Here is a 13,585-nt window from a genome sequence, read left to right as displayed (position 1 = left end):
TTACATTTTGACTAGTCAAAGCTCTAACTCAAGATGTCTGTAATTACATTTTGACTAGTCAAAGCTCTAACTCAAGATATCTGTAATTACATTTTGACGAGTCAAAGCTCTAACTCAAGATATCTGTAATTACATTTTGACGAGTCAAAGCTCTAACTCAAGATGTCTGTAATTACATTTTGATGAGTCAAAGCTCTAACTCAAGATGTCTGTAATTACATTTTGACGAGTCAAAGCTCTAACTCAAGATATCTGTAATTACATTTTGACTAGTCAAAGTTCTAACTCAAGATATCTGTAATTACATTTTGACGAGTCAAAGCTCTAACTCAAGATATCTGTAATTACATTTTGACGAGTCAAAGCTCTAACTCAAGATATCTGTAATTACATTTTGACGAGTCAAAGCTCTAACTCAAGATGTCTGTAATTACATTTTGACGAGTCAAAGCTCTAACTCAAGATATCTGTAATTACATGTTGACGAGTCAAAGCTCTAACTCAAGATATCTGTAATTACATTTTGACTAGTCAAAGCTCTAACTCAAGATATCTGTAATTACATGTGTACTCGTCAAAGCTCTAACTCGAGATATCTGTATTTACGTTTTGACTAGTCAAAGCTCTAAATCAGGATATCTGTAATTACATGTTGACTAGCCAAAGCTCTAATTCAAGACAGGTCAAAGTTCTAAATTTAGAAATCTGTAGTTACATGTTGACTAGTAAGATTCAAACTACTTTTGCCATGCATGTGTAAATGTCAAGTAGTTTTAATATCGTTTGACTATCTGGATTTACCATTCCAGATATCAACAATGTCTAGTCAAAACGACAGTTAGAGATCTGTAATTCTGCTCTGACTCGTCAATACTGAGTTATAGATATCTACTGTGATGTCAATGAAAACGATTAATCAGACGTCCTAAAGGACACCTGCAGATCTCTGTAGTTACATTTTGACTAGGCAGATATCAATAGTCAAAACCCATTTCTAATGGTATGTATTTGTATAGCGCCTTTCTAGGCTTTCCAACCACTCAAAGTGCTTTGACACTACATCACATTAACCGCACAATTTGGGGTCCAGAATCTTGCCCACAGATACTTAGGGGGGGATCCGGGAATCGAAATACCAACCTACTAAGTGGACGACTGCTCTACACCTTGAGCCACAGCCACCCAATATATCTATAACTTGATACCACTCACTCACTCACTCACTCACTCACTCATTGTCAACCGCTTATTGACTAGTCATAATTCCAGTTTAAGATATCTCAGCGTAGATAACTTAAACTGGAATTATCACTAGTCAGAATTAAATTGTCGATATCTGAAACTCATGATTTTCATTTAGGACGTGTGACGAGTCACTTTCAGTGACATCACTGCTGATATCTCTAACTCAGTATTGACAAGTCAGAGCTGTATTACGAGTATCTCTGACTGCCGTTCTGACTAGACAAAATGTAATTGTGACTACAACATGTAGTTTCCATCAGAAATACGCTTCTGTCACAATACTGTTTTCCTGTTCTACCCAGAATGCAGTGCGGCACAACCTCAGCCTGCACAAGTGTTTTGTGCGAGTGGAGGGAGGAAAGGGAGCTGTGTGGACCGTGGATGAGATGGAGTACCAGAGAAGGAAAGGCCAGAAGTATCACAGGTACAAACACACAGTACATATATATATATATATATACATATAAACTAGGGCTGTGCACGTTAACGTTATTATCGCGTTAACGCATTAATTAATTAACGCCGACAATTATTTTATCACATGTTAACGCAGTTTTTATTATTATTATTATTTTGAAAGTCTGTTTCTCACTGGCTCAGAATACACATACAGTCAAACCATGGGTCACAGGAGGGGTGGGATGTTGATCAGCCTGCAAATCACCCTCCCAAACAATCAGTGGAGGGAGGCTTCAGCCAACTAGCTGCCTGCATCGTGTGTAAAATAGATAAACAAAAGCAAGAGAAGCGATCAAATGCCACAGTGAAGTGGATAGCTACACACTGCATGCTGATTAGTACTGGGGAAGATGTCTGTCTTAGGAGCGTTCTTAAAATCACAACATAGTCGCTTGGCCCCGTGGGGTCGCTCTTCTCAGGAGATAAGCGCTCCGCGAGTAAACGGCAGGCGCTCTATGGATAATAACCATGGCAACAGCTTCTGTATGCTACACAGCTGTAGCCTATTTAACTTAAGTTCAAATTATAGGCTACATAGGCTTCATCTAGATTTGTGGGGATGCTCTGCCGTGCGAATTCCCTCCTGTTGATGTCCTATTTAGTTAAACGGTGATAGATTCTGGAAACTCACAAACAGCGAGGATCAGTCTCTCTCCCAATGATCTGTGCTGCGCATCGCGTACAAAAAGTTCAAGACAATTCGGCTTCGGCAGCTGGCGGGCGTGTGCTGAGGCGAGCACTTCACCTCACTGTGACAGGGACACTTATTTTATTTTTCCTTTATTTTACCAGGAAGTGTCATTAAGATCAAAAATCTTTTTTACAAGAGAGACCTGGCCAAGGTAGCAGCCATACATAAACATAACATATTAAAATGCACTTGCTACTGAACACAGACTGTTTCTGCTGCTCCCTGATAAAAGAAAAATGTTTCTGCTGATACCTGAAAACAGATTTAAATCTGTTAATCTGTGGCTCAGAAGGTGCCTGTTATGATGTTCTGGCAAACAGCTTTGGTTTAATATTTGATTACATTAATGTTTAAGTTGAGATTTACAAGAAATATTTTATTGCTACTGTGTAAAGGGAATACTGCTGGGAAAAATATTTGTTTAAACTGTTTGCAAACCACATGTTATTGCACTTTTGTGGATATAGCTGGACATTTAAATTAAAAGTGCATAACTATGCAACTATATATAAATAAATATAACCCTACCGTGAGCCAGGCCGTGGATCCCTGCTACCAGGTGCTCTCCGCTGGTGGCTCCGTGGTACCTGATGTACTCTCGCTCACTCTGGTGCCGGTTGTCCATGGTCTTCCCCAGCCCGTCTGACAGAGTCCCTGCAAACTGTCACAGAGAGACCAGGAGGACGTTCACACACACTGCACAGCTTCATCCACAGTGAGCCTGTGCAGGTAGATGTTTATTCAGCAGGTGGAAACATTAACCACATAATACCTTGGCAGCAGAGTTTGACACGCCGTGGGTCACGTTGCGTATGAGGCCGCCCACGTTGCCGTACTTGATGAGCTCTGACATGCCCTCAGTGACGTCGTTGAGGAGGCCCATGGGGTTTCCCAGGAAGTCCACAGAGCCCAGGATCTGAGTCGCCTGACTCATCAGCTCCTGCAGACAGGAAACTCTCCACAGTCATGATCCAACACAAACCACATGGGAGACAGGCCTGTCCATGTTGCAGCTCAGGCGGAAGAAAAGAGTGATCAGGAATGAATTATCAGCTATCTTCGTTCAAACTGTCATGGCCAAATAATACTTTCACACGTGCTGGACCGTACCTCTCTGAAGTGCTTGAGGATGTCGTTGATGATGATCTCCTGCGTCTCGTAGGGGTGCACTCTGGTGAACGGGTACATGTTGATGACAGCGTCCTCAAAGCGAACCAGAGGAAAGCCCAGGGTGCCTTTCAGAACCTGCAGAACAGGAAGGAACAGAGTGACATCAAGTGGTAACGAGGAGTGGTGGCAGGATGTTTGTGATCCACAGAGGTACAAAACTTTATGCCAAAGATTTAAACTCAGTTTTAAGCACAACGTGGCATCAGTGCATCACTACTGCTGTTTCAATCCTCTGATGAACAGGTACAACAGGTAAGTGTATGATGCTTGTGTTGTCACATGTCAGTTTCATACCACATTTAAAATATCTTTGCAATAATGAGTAGATGGTTGTCCACATTTTTACGATCACTTTCAACATGTTTCTTGATAATAATATATATATATATATATTTCTTGACAGTATCCATCCACCCAGAACTTGTGTGCAGCCATGGTGCGCGTTGCCAGATCCAGCCTTTTGGTGCCTGTGCTGGAAACCAAAGCAAAGCTGGAAACCCCACAGTGGTGACAAGGAAGCTGCGGTCACTGCACAAGAAAAACATCCAGTTCCTAACTACCCCTGAAACCACAAGTTGCTGTTTCCCATGTCTGTCTGTGTGCAGCATGTTAGCCAGAGAGCTCTACTGCTGCTGGTAGCTGTGTTTTCGAACTCTGGACAGAGCCATGCAAGCGGTTTCCCCCTGTTTCCAGTCTTCATGCTAAGCTAGGCTGTACTGAACACACAGACGTGAGGCCGAGGTCCATCTGGACATCTGACTCCCAAAGAAAGAAGAAAGCCTAAACCATTTCTTTGAGATTAAAACCCCCCCGTTTCTGTGGTCAGCTTTAGGAGGCGACGTGCTGCTCTTACTCTGCATCAGTGTAAAGTGATGAAGCAAAAGAAACAGTCGTGTTACCTTGAGGTCAGGAGGCAGCTTGGGAGAGGTGAAGACACTCAGCTTGACCTGGGGGATGCTGATCTTCAGGTTCTCAAAGTAGTAACGTTTGGGAGGTCCTGCGTCCTCGCTGGGCTTCTCATAGATATTTTCATCCAACTTCTCCAGCTCTGCATTCATTACAAACAGGATTTAGTATTCTACTTTTAAGCAGAAACAACCACAGTGTTACACTAATACTAACAACGTCATTTAACTCACCAGCCTCGGTCTGTCCGTATCCAAAGAAGCTGAGCAGCTTGAGCAGCAGCTTCTCCTCGATGATGACAGTGAAGCGCCGGGCCGTCACCATCAGGTGCTGTGAACGCATCACGGTTACATCATTAGTCATGTGATCCAGAATCACTGCAGTGAAAAACTGAGGACAGTTCCTGTGACACATGGTGACGCCATGTCAGACAGCAGTGATTGGGTGTGTGACGCTCACCTTAAAGAGGTTGGTGAGCATGAGGCTGCTGGGAACCTTGACCGAGTTGACCTGCAGGGCAGGGCCGGTCTCGCCGACGCCACTGTCGCTGGAGCTGGGCGTCACACATAGCATCACGGGCTGGGTGGTGCCCAGCAGCTGGTTGTCCACCTGATGACCACAAAACACGAGCCTTCACACAACAGCCTCCGCTGAACATGCCCTGCAGGGCAGCCTCGACGGGATTAACAGGCGCATTATTAGCAGAAAGGTGAGCGTTGATCAGGCTGGATATTCACAGGAAGCTTTGTTTAATCTGAATGAAGACATCAGTCAGCATCACTGGACCCTCTTTATGTCCCACCTGCCTTCCCCTCACACATTCAGCAAACATCTCTGCAGTCTGCTGACTACGCCGTGTCATTTCACCGTCCTCTCTGCCTTTGCTGTGTTACAAACATGTGACGCGCCTCGACCTGCTTCTGTATGACGCGCTGTTATTGAACATAGACGGGAACGTTTCCACGGCTCACCTGGATGTTCTGAATGCTCAGCTCCAGCACCTCGTTGGCAGCGGTACGGATGAAGTGGATGTTGATGCCGGACAGCGTGGTGAACACGAGCTCCTCAGGAACTTTGTTGACCAGAGACACACCCAGACCTTCCTCCAAGTTCACCAACACCTGAGAGTGAATGCAAAGACGGCATCAGAGGAGAGGGTTGTCCTGCGGTAATTCTGAGGGTTTAATTCTGCCAAGGCGTGAATGGTGCATGTAAAATAAGGTTCTGGTACCTCCAGCTCCTGCTCAGGCTCTCTCTTCCTCACATCCTCTTTGCTCCTGTCCTGCTCTGTGCTGGGGGAGCTCCGCATCATTCTCCTCTGGTTGAAGTCACTGATCTACAGACAAACAGAAAAACAGAAACGATGATGTTCCCCATCGGTGTAAATGCCAAGAAGATGTTATCACAGCACTGAAGATCTTGTACATTGTGAAAGAAGTTCTGTTATGTGTATGAACACAAGGATTCTGTGACAGAGAACAACCAGAGACAGAAAGTAAAAAGAAATGTGGACACCACTATTCTATAACTAAAACATTTACTCAAATATTCAAACACATCATAAAAGTCAGCTTTGAACATGGTGTTTCTCTAAACTAAAATGATATTCTCAAGTATTTAATGGCACAGCTGTTTTATCCTTTTTATTTCCTGGTTCTGACCGTTTTAAAACTGTTTGCAGTGTTTCATCCCCGAGATTTTATGTAGTCTTAAGGAATATTTATTATTGTAGTGGATGTTTTTAGTGTTTATTTTATTTTATTTGTATTGGGACGTGTTAGTTTTTTGTTGTTGTTAGCTTGTTTTTAATTTTGGTTGTATTTTGTAAGGGTTGATTGTACAGGGTTCCTTTACTCATCCGTACCTCGCCTTGCCATCTTTATCAGACTACAACGAAGACCACAATGGAAACAAGTTTGTAACTTTCTTGTGTTATCCTCGACACCTCTGATGTATATGTAATATGTAAATGTATGTCACTGTGATGGCATCTTGTTATGCATTTATTTTTGTTACTGTCTAATAAATCAAATCAAATCAAAGATAAAGAAGTCTGAACACACCATAGAGCAGCGTGGCTGTTTGATGTCACGTGACATTAGGGTAATTTGTTTTGAGAGACAGGGGATTCCTGACATCTGTCAAGTACTGAGCGAAACTTCGACAAAGAAAAAGGATATCTGAGAGCATTTCATCCACTGGACACAAACAAACTGTGTAGCAGCTCGTTGATACAGTGTGACGCCTCACTGATCAATATCAGCTTTTATGAAGATGTTTTCCTGTGAAAAGAACCCACTGGCTACCTGAAAGGCAGGTAACACACCTGCAATAATGTAAAATAGGTGAAGGGAAAGAGGACAAAACAAGGACACCTCAAAGAGCTGCTCAGCATCACCGCTGTCACTCACATTATTATTCCTTTGGAGTTCTACTGGGTTTGTTCTCACCTGCAGGACACGTGTGGGTCCATCTGGCAACACCTGGACCGACAGCACCCCAGAACCAGGTCTCATCTTCTGGTTGATGAACTGCTGCTCGGGGCCGGGTTCCATCAGCCCGGAGTCTGGTCCCAGCACCACCTCTGCTCCATCGTACAACCCTGTCTCCCCACCCTTCACCTGAAGGGAACAAGTCACAGAAAGTCTCAGGACTCTGACCTCCACAACACAGAGGATAGGAGATCAACACAGGAGCACACACCTGGACCACCAGCCGGGGAAGGCCGCAGGTCAGCATGCCTGAGCTGAAGTACCACGTCTGGGTGGTGCTGCGACGAGAGTCCGGCCTCCTCAGCATCAGCGGCTCAAAACTGCAGAGAGGCAAAAAAACACCTCTTACGTCTTCCACGAAAGACTTCCTTCCACTTTACGGTCTATGACTCCTGAGAGAAACACCTGCTGAGCTACTACTGTACAAACCTGTTGTCACTGACGGCCGCCAGCCCAGCAATGTCCAGCACCAGAGAGGAGTCCAGCGGGCGTGGCTGGGCCGGCTTGCTCTGCGGGGGAGACGACCCCTCGTGACATAGCATGCCTGACCCGGTCATCCTCCACAGCTGGGAGCGCTTCCCCGGCTCCTGCACAGCCATCACAGCATACGTTACTGCACATGCTCAGTCAGGGGCTGCTGCTAATCAAGGTCTCTATACCATGACATTCTTTTCAGTCCAAATGCCATAAATAGTGAAGAAATTACCAGCAACACATGCTCGCGTTGATAAGATAAACGAACCAATTATCAAAACATTTGTTCATTCTGGGTCGGGTCGGTACCTTCTTCTTCAAGATGACCCTTTGAGTCTTGGTGTCCACATCCAGAACCAGCTCAGCACAGCTCACCAGACGCTTCTTCCCCACAGGTCTCCTCTCAACGCTCCTGCATGGACAAAAAGCTGCTGCTTACCTTTATGACTTTAAAAAAAAGCAGAAGACTGATCAATTCATTACTGGTTAGTGGTGTCCATACTGTGAGAAGGTGTGTGTGGCAGCGATGTAGATGAAGTTCTCGTAGTAAAGCTTGTTGTATTCCCTGAAGAAGTTCATGTCTGCTGTGACCTCTGAGGATCCAGCTCCCTTCACAGTCAGCGTGAGGTAGGGGGGCAGCGTGGGTTCATCACAGGCATAGTCCAGCACTGCGCCCGCCTTCACCTCCGTGTGCAGCCGGATGTCAGCCACACCATGCTGCCACACCTGAATCGGCACCTGAAGGGATTCAAACATCCGTTCAATGTATTCTATCTGGTCTCTCTATTGTATTTCTGTCAGCGCGGCAGCAGTACGGTCCCTCATTCATTTCAATGAGGCTGGCGTTAGCGCAGGGAGAGGGGAGGGGGGCCACATTTTTTAGTTCGTGGAGAGAGACCTGGAGAGTCCAGTGAGGGATTCGATTGAGTAATTATGTGGTGATTGGTATTAGTAACAGGTCTTAACAAGGGCTGACCTCCGAGATGTTGTCAATGCGGAAAGGTGGAGGCAGCTGGTCCGTGTCAGTGAAGGAGATCTGGTACGTAGCGCCCTTCAGGGTGATCTCAGTCCGCAGGAAGAAACAGTTCCCCAGAGTGTCCCTGTTCAAACCAAGATCCACTTAGAACCTGTCAAACACTTCAGTGGCCACCACATGCACTAAGCAAACGTTAGGAGGAGCATAGAGTATATTGTCCAGTCAGTGCAGTGTGTAGGTGTGTGTGTGTGTGTGTGTGTTAGTGTAGCTCACCTCATGTTGATGTGAAAGGACTTGGGCTTGTTGACCTCGAAGCCTCCAGACCAGGTGCAGTCGGGGGTGTCCATGAGACGGACACAAAGCAGCTGGTCGTAGTCGTTGCGGGGCCAGTGGAAGACCACGCTGGAGCCTGGCAGGGTGGAGATGTAGCCCTCGGGGTTGGCTGTACCCTGGGACACGTGAATTCATTAGTGACTTCCAACATGTTGTATTCATTTACTGTCCCACTGGGCCAGCAGAAAGCAGAGAGGTGTGAAACAGTTCTCTGTGTACGGTGTTCACCACTAGGCTACCAGAACAGTTCTCACCTTTCCTCGTGCAAACTCTCTCTGAGCAAAGGCCAGCTTGTGTGTGGAGCGGTTGTCCAGCAGGTAGCGTGGGGCGAAGGTCACTATGTGAGTGTCCCTGTAGCGCCCTTTTCCTTTCCGCACACTGATGCCTGTGGTGATCAGACAGGGATAAATGATGCTGACAGTTTCACTGATATTACACAAAACGCTCACCGTGTCATCTCACCATCTATCTGACCCTTCTCTTGCTAACTTCTTTTGTAGCCAAATTTCAACTTATAGTTTGACTGATAATGTCACAGCAGGAGCAGAGACATATTAGCAGGAGTCAGTCACTGGAGAAGAAATGTAAACCTGTTTGCTGTAAGTGATTATTAATAATGGCCAAGCAGACCTTCCTCTCAAAGCACAGAGAAGGGAGAACATGATGAGAAAGGTTCTACTGGAGTCCTGATCAAAGGCAAAGACAAGAAACTCCTTTAAGATTTAATCGTAACAGAGTTCTGAAATTCAATTCTTCTGCCTGGTTGCATCAACACTGAGGGCTTTTAATCATCCAGAGAGGTCAGGAACACGTTCATCTGCTTCTCTCTGAACATGTCTCTGCAGGAGGAGCTTGGGATTTCTGGCTGTGAATATACCGACTTGCCTATGTTGTAGATGAGGCCGGGCCTGTTCCCGTGCTGGATGACCTTCACTGCCCTTACTCCCCTCCCTCCGTCCAGGGAGAAGCCCTGGCACCAGCCTGGAACACCGTCTGGGTGGATCCCTTTCCCGATCCGCATCGTACACCTGGAATGAAGACGGGACGAAGGGATGAAAAGACAGATGAGTAAAAACGCCAGAGGGATGTGGGCTGGATAGAACACTGCTAACCCGGTCCTCAGCAACACAGAGCGGTCTGGGCTCTGACACACTCACATGGCTGGTTGCTCTTTGTCAGTGTAGCAGAACAGTAACGGACTGAGGCTTCGGGCCAACTCGTGCTCCTCAAACTGGCCCGCTGCGTCGGCTTTGGCGTTGTCCTGACGGAAAATCAACGGCAGACCTGAGGAGGAACATTAGAGAATGATAACAAGGAGCTCGTTCTTTAAGCAGAGACTGTCGGGACACCTGCAGAACCATTTAACTGAACAGGCCGGTAAAGCAGCACATCTGACGCGCACCATTATGATGACAGTGAATTAAATTAAATTAGTGGAAGAACATGAGTTAATACAATAAATAAACTAATATATACTGATGTAACAAAGGAATCAGCTCAGTACAAGTTTCATTTCAGTGTGAAACATTACCGGTCTTGTTGATGAGCCAGTAGGGGGCAGAGATCAGGATCTTCAGTGCCCCCTGCGCACGCAGGATGATGCGGATGGTGAGGCACAGGAGCTGCTTGTTGGTGTCGTACAGCCTCATGCGTACCACGTAGTTCTGGGTCCCCGGGGGGATCAGCAGCTCTTTGCACACGGGGAAGTTCTCCAGCAGGACTCCTGCAGAACACACAGCATGAGAACAGAGAATATGTAGGGGGAACGAGCAGCAGCAGGGGAGAGACGGTCCTGACCTAGCTCCATGTTCTGCGAGGTGTCGGCGCCATGCAGCACCGCCTCCTTCCCCGGTTTCAGTGAGCCTCTGATGGACGTCCCCTTGATGTAGTAGTTGAGGTCACAGGGCAGCAGGTTGGCCAGCACCATGGTGGGCAGCAGGTAGATGGTGTGGCCTGGCTGGCGGTAGATCTGCTTCGCGCTGCCAGAAACCCTCTTGGCGGGCTGCTGGTCTGGGTAGTTCTCCTTTTTGATGATCACACAAAACCTGCGAGGTGCAGAGAGACGGGCAGATGGTACCAGGTGTGAGGAAGACAAGAACGAGAACGAGCTGTCCGACTGGCAGCACGTACCTGAAGTTACGCTTGAGGTTGTCGTCAAAGTCGGCGGACTGACACTCCCGCTTACTGCTGCTGACCTCGCCGGGCCGCTCCACGCTGGTCCAGTGGATGGGAACCTTACAGAAGAATAGGCCCAGGCCTTTGGGCCGAGCCTGCAGCCGCCAGGACGTCAGGTGGAGGGGGACCGCCAGGGCCTGGTCGGGCATGATGGGAGGCAACACCACCGGTTCTGTCACCAGAACAGGGCTTCATTACTACGACAGCAAACACCATCAAATCTAAACTAAATAAGATCAAATCAAATATAAATTTGTCACAATATTTATTGTTGAATAATTAAATGAAAGGAAATTTAAATACAATTAAACAAAGAAAAGAAAAGATAAATTATATAACAAGTGACAAGTCAAATAAAATATATTTAACCAATTTAAACAGAAAACATTTAATTAAATAAACCTTAGAAGATATATGAACAATCAAGATCAAATAATGAATGAAATGAAATAAATTTATTATTACAGAACCTAATTACTTTTAATAAAATCTTAATTTATTTAGTTTATATATATTAAAATAATAAAATAAATGAACCAAATGAGAACATCTAATTGAATTAAATAAAAATACAATTGAATTTATTTTTGGCAGGGCGCACAATTAAAAGTAATTGCACCAGAGTTAGCTAGCAGCTAGATGTAAATCTGTCGTCCAGGGAAAGGACAACAGAAACACTAACATAAAATTAGAAAATCCCTCAGAACGTCTTGGTGGTTTTTAGTAATTTAGTAATTAAAAAACGCATCTTACTGTCGGGGGCCGAGGGGCTGTCGAGCCGAACCTCCATGGGAACATCCAGACGGTTCTTCACCATCAGGGCCGAGCGGACGGTGATGACCTTCCTGGCGCTGCCCTCCATGGTGATGGAGAAGACCACTCTGACCGGAGGAAGGGCAGAGAACTGAGGGGCCCAAAACAACAAGCGAGCATCAGTTTAAATTCACCAACTGCTGTGGAGCACTGAGGATGCTGAACCAGAGACGTGCCCTGTTTCTGATGGACCCTCCCTCCAGGTTTACTTTAGTTTTCTGCACAGATGTTTCAGTTTAACTGCCTGTCATAAAGCACATAATCCATCTGGAGCTGAAACAATTAGTCAATTAATTATTCTCAGAATAATTAACGTTTAAATCATTAATTTTTAAATAATAAAAATACAATTAAATCATTCTTAAATTTTCATTATTTCCAACTTCTCAGCTGTGACGATGCGTTTGCTTGTCCTGTGTGATAATAAACGTCATATCTTTAGCTTCTGGACAAAACGAGCTTTCTGAGGACGTTTCTTTCTATAAACTGATGTTTTATAAACATGTGAATAATCAACCTGCAGATGAATTGATAATGAAAAGACTTATTTCACGTGAAATATATGCAACAAATGTTTCATTGACAGCGACTCTAAGAACCTGTAGGATCACTGATTCAACGTGCTGAACTGTGATAATCCAGGTCCCTCCACCTCACCTCAGTGCATCATACTCTGTGTTCTTGCTGGAAACCAGCTTACACTTGAAAAGGTTTGGTATATTCTTGCCTCATTAGAGGCAGTAAAAGCAAAGCGTTTTCTGCTGTATGATGAGCAGCTGCCCTGACATTTCAGACTTACATAAACGTGTGGGTGGATGATGTTGGTTCTGCTGATTGGACTGCCAACCTGTGGAGAGTAAATAACACTTTAACACCAAACTCTGGGTCAGAAACCATGAACATTACCAGCAGGACTTTCTGACTCGAGCTCACAGTGTTGGAAGAGTTGTTCCTGTCAGGATCGGCGTAACGGAAGAACACGCCCACTTTGTCCACAGACACCGGCTTGACTTGTTCCCATCCACAGACCCGGACCAGCAGCTGGTGCAGCTTCAGCTCGTGAGTGTGTCTGCAGAAAGACAGCGGTGATACACCATCACAGTCAGCACCATCATTTCCACTGGGCCCCACTGAGCAGAGCTACAACATCAGGACCAGGGGCCGTTTTACAGAAATTCTTAAATCTTAATCTTAAGTATTAAGATAGGAAGAGTCTAAGATAGGATTGTTCTTCTGGGAAGCGATGTGTCCAAGTTCTCTTTGGATCAGTATGAATGAGATGTGAAGTACTGAAAAGCTGCTGTTTCTCCAAACGGGAACAAGCTGTTTGGTGACGGGGTGACACTAGACCTCTGAATCATTTAAAAGCCGGGGCTTCCGGGGCCTCGGGGTGTTAGATGCCAGCCATGAATCAAAACGTCCAGCTGGGGAACTTTGTTCTCCAGGGGCCGTATTACAGAAAATTCCTATCTTAAGTTCCTATCTTCCTATCTTAATCTTAAGTATTAATCTTAATCTTAAGTATTAAGATAGCGTTGACGCTGTTAAAATGAAAATAAATCCATTTACAAGTGATACGAAGAGAAAGACAGCAGTTGTGTCCAAAGAGCAGAGGAAAACTGGTGGTGGCTCCTCCTGTGCTCGCTCACTGACCTCGGCAGAAACCCTTACTCTTCTCGGGACAGTTAATGAAAGTAAAAAATAATAATAATAATAAAGGCTGCGGGCCAACGTCATCATGTTTCTCATGTATTGCTTGAATTTAACGATCTCCTCCTATCAAAGACTAGCATTTGGATAGGTTTTGTTACATCAAGCCTTCACATTATGTTATATAATGAGACGTTATCC

General features: G+C 45.4%; 1 protein-coding gene across 1 annotated transcript in view; it reads left to right on the top strand.

Annotated features, from left to right (window-relative positions):
- foxp3b (forkhead box P3b) overlaps nt 1-2,130 on the top strand; it is a 9,397-nt gene extending 7,267 nt beyond the window's left edge. The window contains exons 10-11 of the mRNA XM_046056114.1: nt 1,548-1,669; nt 2,124-2,130. Coding sequence (XP_045912070.1) covers nt 1,548-1,669; nt 2,124-2,130 — 129 coding nt within the window. The remainder of the gene's footprint in view (nt 1-1,547; nt 1,670-2,123) is intronic.
- Nucleotides 2,131-13,585: the final 11,455 nt, after the last annotated feature.

The sequence above is a fragment of the Micropterus dolomieu genome, linkage group LG08 (genome assembly GCF_021292245.1).
Source record: "Micropterus dolomieu isolate WLL.071019.BEF.003 ecotype Adirondacks linkage group LG08, ASM2129224v1, whole genome shotgun sequence".
In the NCBI taxonomy this organism is placed as follows: domain Eukaryota; kingdom Metazoa; phylum Chordata; class Actinopteri; order Centrarchiformes; family Centrarchidae; genus Micropterus; species Micropterus dolomieu.
This window is presented reverse-complemented; position numbering and strand designations above follow the sequence as displayed.